Below are 6,365 nucleotides of genomic sequence, written 5' to 3'. Positions count from 1 at the left end.
GTGTGCAAAAATATTTTAAGAAGTAACTAGACAATGAAACAATCCAATTTGACAATTATCTCAGACATTGTTGGTCGCTTGTCTGGTTCTTCATTAATACATGAAATTATGAGTTCATGCAGCTGAGGTAAGCTGACTTTGACTTGCAGTGAGAGAGTCTCTAATATTCCAGGAGTTTTAGGAAAACGGCATGTAATCATTTCACATAAGAGAACACCATAGCTATATGAATCCATTTTTATTGTTTGCCTTTTTCCATAAGGAGCATGGCTTTCTGGAGCACTATAAACTAAAGCTCCAGGTGCTGCAGTAACTGCTGCATGAGCTAAATTAGCCGATCCAAAGTCGGATATCTTAGTCTTCCATTTGTTGTGTCCCTTTGATTCCAGTAGTACATTAGCACTGCTGACATCACGATGAATAATAGGATCAGGTAGACAGTGTAGGTAGTTTAAACCCACAGCTACATCACGCATTATAGATAGAATCACTGATCTACAGCCAGGATCAGTAGTAAGCTCCTTCCTCTCATAGGCACTGCGTAATGAGGTATCCATTACTTCAGTGATAATCATAGGATTACCTTTTGGATGGTCTAACACTGCTCCTATAAACTGGAGGAGATTAGGATGACGCAACTGAGACATTGTGTTGATCTCTCTATGAAGGAGCTCCATATAATGACTACTTTGCTCTTCCTGTTGCAAAAGTACTTTATAGAATCTCTTTACTGCGACATCTTTCCCACGAAACTTTCCAATTGTGACTTTTGCCCATCCTCCTGTACCCAGCTTTGTTTTAGTGTACTCAATATCTGCAGAGCTAATCTTCCAACTTTTCTCAAGTCTAGCTAATTCGTTTTGTTTTGATGCTTGGTCTGCTTCCATTTTTTTAACTAATAGTTTATAGCAGCGTATTCTTTCTTCCTTGTCTTCATTACTAGTCACAAGAGCATCACAAGACTTCTGTAGTTGATAGCACTCGTCTTCTTTTCTTTCATAATTCCTCCTAAGATTCTCATACGTATCTTGCAGCTGACGATACTCTTCATTTTTATCCCAGTACTTGCTTTCTTCCAGCTGCTTCACTTGACCTTTCAATCTCATGTTTTCGATTGAGAAAAGACCAACTTGGCTCTGCAGCTGTGCCTGGACTTGCTCCTTCTTTTCTGTTTCTTGTTGCAGCTCATGATGAGCTTCTCTAAGGTCAGTGATCTCTCTCCTTAAACGCTCATTTTCATATTTTAGTTGGCCATTTTCCTCCTTTAGTGCTTGTTTGTCTGTTTCTATTTGTTCCTGCACTAGCTTAACTTCTTCCCTCAGACGATCCTGTTCTTCCAGAAGTTGTTGTTTTTCATTCCTCCATTGTTGTTCTTGCTGTTCAGCTCTCTTTTGTTGAGTGTCTTTCTCCAACTGAAGATTTTCAATTGATGCCTGGAGCTGATGGATTTCTTCCTTTAAACCTTAATTATAGCAAAATATAATTTTTAAATTAATGTTAAAGTTAGGGTTTATGCTCACGTTTTCGATCTTCAAGAGCCCTTCCTTCTCTTTCGACTCGTTCCTCAACTGCTTTAAGCCCAGCAAACCTCATAACTTGTATTGTATCTGATAATGCATCATACTCTTCTCCTTCACCTATTCCACAGCTTACTGCAAACTTTTCTTCGGTCATGTCTTCAATTTTTGATTCATCAGCTATCCTTCTATCATTCATTTTCTTAGAAAAGTCAACATAACTTTGCTGTTGTCGTCGATATTCTGCTACTGACATACCAAATTCTGTAGCTAATTTCTTCTCATCATTTTCAGTAGCATCATCCATTTTGGTTTCTTTCTCAAATTTAGCAGCGTGATCCTTCTGTTTCTGCATTGTATACTCATCAATAGTAAGTACCATTTGTTCAGGAAGGAACACTCGACTGTGATTATATGATACTTTAAAAACCTTACCATGACTGCCAGTGACATTAATATCAACACCATTAAAATCTTTCGAAGAATCTATTTTTCTGTCCTGAAAAAGGTAAAATTATTTTATCCATTGATTGGCTACTTCCATCACTTACTGTTTCTATTCCTATTACTGGAAGAGGATCAACTTTCATGTCTTTAGAAACTCTAATGGATCCCACCCACCTCACTGTACCAGCAACTATGTCTTCTTTAACTGTCTGTAATATCACACGATCACCTTCTTTGAATCGAGACTTATGACCAGATACATCTCCTACTTCAAATCTTCCTTCATCTTCTGCTGCATAGTCGTCCATTGGCAAGGATTTTACAAAATCTTTTACCCTATCAATAACACCTTTAGGTTGACCACTGGCAGCAAGTTTTGTTTCACTCAGGCTTCTTGTAGCTGGTCTAGGTTGTGGCTCCATAACAGAAAGTTCAGGTAATCCCTGACCAGATCTAGTACGAGATGGATCTTGTCTCTTGATTATCTTATCCATAGCAACAAAGACAGCATTGTTGGGTCCACAAGTGAAATAAGGTCTACCATTACTGGTACCTTTACCACGATATGCTTGATCCTAAAATGCAGTAACTGTGTTAAAACGAAAGCATAAAACACAATGAACTCACTCGTACATCTATTTCAATACCAAAGACTATTCCATCACTATCAGGATGAGGACCAATATAACGTATTGTACCATTGACTGATGCAGTTGGTGTTGTGGCTTTTGATGCAAAAAACTCTGGTAACTTTAGCTTGAAGATCACCTTATCACCAACTACCAGATCCATATTCGTCTCCTTATTCTCGTTTAAGTATTCCTTTAATCGTGCACTAGCTGGTTGTACTGCTTGAAGATATTCTATTTCCCTTTCTTCTACTGGAGCAACTTCAATGGGTTCAGCATACAGAAGAACTTTAGGATCACGATAAAGGCGGTAATTAGGAGTGACACCCTTGATTTGACGTCTCTGCTGATGAGGTATTTGAACAACAAACTCTCCTTTGAATACTCTACACTCCCAGGGGTCTTCTCCTTCTCGGGACTGGCCATGTCCACTCTTCTCTTTCAGTAAGATGGAAGCCATTGCGTATTGAAGGTGTGGTAAATAAAAATCAATTTTAATTGACCAAATCACTGTTTATTGTAATTTCAACAGTATATGACCAGTTCCTAGTTTATTACTAGTCCTGGGTAGTCCATTGGTCATATCATACTGATGAGTGAGGTATGAGTGACACACATCAAGCAATAAGAATATCTGACTAATACAATAAGTTAATGTTAAAGCAAAGAAGAAGTTGGCATTAGCACTTCCAGTGTGTATCCATAGATACCAGGTAATGGGTCCAGCTATTGAACTGACTAGTACACAACCTATTATAACTGGAGTGAACCTCATATCTGGAGTAAAAGAAATAAAGAAAATATAAATCATATTTGTAGGTTTTTAAACTCACATGCAGTTATAATATTGCCATATTGAGTGTAATCATTGTAATAATTACATGTACATGTATTATATCAAGAGAAATCTATAATTGAATGTGTATGCTTCAAGCAACATGTTGCTGGGCAAAAAGTGCATCATTTGTTACATAAACTTAAGCTATGTATACATAACTAAATTACTTAATACAAAACATACTGACATGAGAGTAGACTATAGTGTATCATTATAAACTAGTCATTATTTACTAAAGTATCAATTTATTTGTATGTGTTATTATACTTACATCTGAATACATGAGTCCACAGTGGTAGTAATGATACTGGTATAATAAAATCAGCAACAGTGGGGTATGATTTGAATAATGAGATCAGAGACAGTAAAGTATACACTAGGAACATTGGGTCTTGACTATAAGAAGAGATAAAATTAACTATGCCATCTACTTATATTAACAGTGTAGCCTCTATATAATGGACACTTTGGGTAAAAAGTGTCTCTGTTATACAGAGGTGTCCTTTATGTGGAGGTTATTTTATACAGTAAGGAATGTAATTGGTACACTAGGTGCTGTCCGTTAAATGGAGGTGTACGCTATAGAGAGTGTCCATTAAGAGAGGCTATACTGTACATGCATGTACACATGCTGTGTTTTTAAATGTATTTATTACTTGAATCTGATGGTGAGTGGAATAGCATGAATGAAGGCATTGATTTGAAAGACACAGAGAAAGAAAACTTGAAAATGATCAAACATCTCCATAAAGAAATACCAGAATAAGCCAACATTAGGAGTGAAATCAGGAACAAGTAAACTAAGAGAGAGAGAGAGAGGGGGTGTATTTCTAATAAGGAGGCATATAAACTTAAGTTACATGACTCCATAAACTCCATTTATAAAATCCCATGATCCACCAGTTATTAATAAAGATACACACAATATGCCAATCATCCATAACACAGTGTACAGTAAAAACTGTAACACACCAGTTGCTCTACCTGACTGCATGTACATGTATATATGAGAAAGAAATGGGAGAGATAGAGAGGGAGAGAGAGAGAGAGAGAGAGAGAGAGAGAGAGAGAGGTGAGTGTGTGTGAGAAAAAGGATTGATAGGTATCATACAAAAATAACTGACCTTTAGTAATAATACCAGAATATAATAACAATTTTTATAACGTATGTACAAGCATTTCTTTATGATGAACATTAGAAGGTCTTCACAAAATAGGCAAATTTCTGAAAATTCCCTGTACTATAGCCCATGGTTTTTTTCCAAAAAAATGGCTCAAAAATCACCCCCAATTTTTATTATAATTATTATTTTCTCATTTTTCTGATACATATTGATGTTCTTATGCTGTGTAAAAAGTTTGAGCTAATTCTGACTTCAATTTTTAAAGTTACGGCCAATTTAAAAAATGGGCCAAAATTAGCCCATGGTTTTTTCCGAAAAATGGCTCCAAAATCACCCCCAATTTTTATTACATTTTCTGATACATATTGATGTCCTTATGCTGTGTAGAAAGTTTGAGCTAATTCTGACTTCAATTTTTAAAGTTACGGCCAATTTAAAAAATGGGCCAAAATCTGAAAATTTCCCTGTACTATAGCCCATGGTTTTTTCTGAAAAATGGCTCCAAAATCACTTCCAATTTTTATTACATTTTCTGATACATATTGATGTCCTTATGCTGTGTAGAAAGTTTGAGCTGATTCTGAGCACATTAACATCCAAAAAACTAAATTTAATTACATTAGTACACATATACCATAATTATAATACACACACACACATTTTATTGATATTGATATGTACATACATTATAAGCAGTGAGTGACAATCAAATAAAATAAAAGAAAATAAAAGTACAGTCCACTGTAGTTGAAGTCATTAGTTTTTGCTTTCTTTTTGCTCAACGCTGTCGCAACCTCTCTTCCAAAGAAAGGAGACAATTATTTATAACTTAGAATAAACCAGAAACTATGAATGTCGTTATAATGACCTTTAGCTGTAAAAGTTAAATAGAATAGCATTTTAAGAAAGAGCAAACAAAAATTACAATAATAGTACCATTTAAAAATAATAGTAGAAAAAGCAAATGAATAGAAAATGAAATAATAAAGTCTAAATTGTGCTTAACAATTATTGTAAAAGTACTTGTGCAACTGGAAACAGTCGGTGCTACTTATTAGCAATACAACGATCCAATTTGAGAATTATTTCAGACATTGTTGGTCGTTTGTCTGGTTCTTCATTGATACATGAAACTATGAGTTCATACAACTGAGGTGAGCTGACTTTGACAGTCTCAAACTTTTCTGCGTTTGGAAAATGGCATGTTATCATTTCGCATAAGAGAACACCATAGCTATAAGAATCCATCTTTGTTGTTTGCTTTCTTGTTCTCCTATGAAGTGTTGCAATACTCTCGGGAGCACTATAGACAGCTGCTCCTGGTGCTTCAGTGACTGCTGCACGAGCGAATTTAGCTGATCCAAAGTCGGATATCTTAGTCTTCCATTTGTTGTGTCCCTTTGATTCCAGTAGTACATTAGCACTGCTGACATCACGATGAATAATAGGATCAGGTAGACAGTGTAGGTAGTTTAAACCCACAGCTACATCACGCATTATAGATAGAATCACTGGTCTACAGCCAGGATCAGTAGTAAGCTCCTTCCTCTCATAGGCACTCCGTAATGAGGTATCCATTACTTCAGTGATAATCATAGGATTACCTGATGGATGGTCTAACACAGCTCCTATAAACTGGAGGAGATTAGGATGACGCAATTGAGACATTGTATTGATCTCTCGATGAAGGAGCTCCATATATTCATCACTTTTAATCAGCTCATGCATCTGTTTCACAGCAACTCTTTGTCCCCTAAACTCTCCCATCCAGATCACACCCCAGCCTCCTCTGCCTAGCTCTTTCTTTGAA

The 6,365-nt window shown here is 36.2% G+C and overlaps 1 protein-coding gene across 2 annotated transcripts; it reads right to left on the bottom strand.

Moving 5' to 3' along the window:
- Positions 1 to 6: 6 nt before the first annotated feature.
- LOC109593743 (cyclin-dependent kinase 11A-like) lies at positions 7 to 3,066 on the bottom strand. Of its 2 annotated transcripts, none has more exons than XM_020008776.1 (4): positions 2,592 to 3,066; positions 2,069 to 2,539; positions 1,521 to 2,016; positions 7 to 1,462 (listed from the first exon to the last, which is right to left on the bottom strand). In XM_020008776.1, exons 1-4 carry the CDS (start codon positions 3,051 to 3,053, stop codon positions 27 to 29), a joined length of 2,865 nt encoding a protein of 954 aa, XP_019864335.1. In that variant the 5' UTR covers positions 3,054 to 3,066; the 3' UTR covers positions 7 to 26. The 2 variants fall into 2 exon arrangements, with proteins under 2 accessions (XP_019864335.1, XP_019864336.1); XM_020008777.1 differs by having other exon boundaries at positions 2,598 to 3,066.
- Between the last annotated feature and the right edge of the window lie 3,299 nt (positions 3,067 to 6,365).

Source organism: Amphimedon queenslandica, unplaced genomic scaffold, assembly GCF_000090795.2.
Source record: "Amphimedon queenslandica unplaced genomic scaffold, v1.1 AMPQUscaffold_13507, whole genome shotgun sequence".
NCBI classification, from domain to species: Eukaryota; Metazoa; Porifera; class Demospongiae; order Haplosclerida; family Niphatidae; genus Amphimedon; species Amphimedon queenslandica.
This window is presented reverse-complemented; position numbering and strand designations above follow the sequence as displayed.

Excerpts from the sequence above, each read along its gene's own strand:
- LOC109593743 (XM_020008776.1), bottom strand. The coding sequence starts at position 3,053 with ATGGCTTCCATCTTACTGAAAGAGAAGAGTGGACATGGCCAGTCCCGA. Across the intron at positions 2,540-2,591 it reads GTATTGAAATAGATGTACGA|GATCAAGCATATCGTGGTAA; the intron begins GTGAGTTCATTG and ends ACTGCATTTTAG. Across the intron at positions 2,017-2,068 it reads CAGTAATAGGAATAGAAACA|GACAGAAAAATAGATTCTTC; the intron begins GTAAGTGATGGA and ends TACCTTTTTCAG.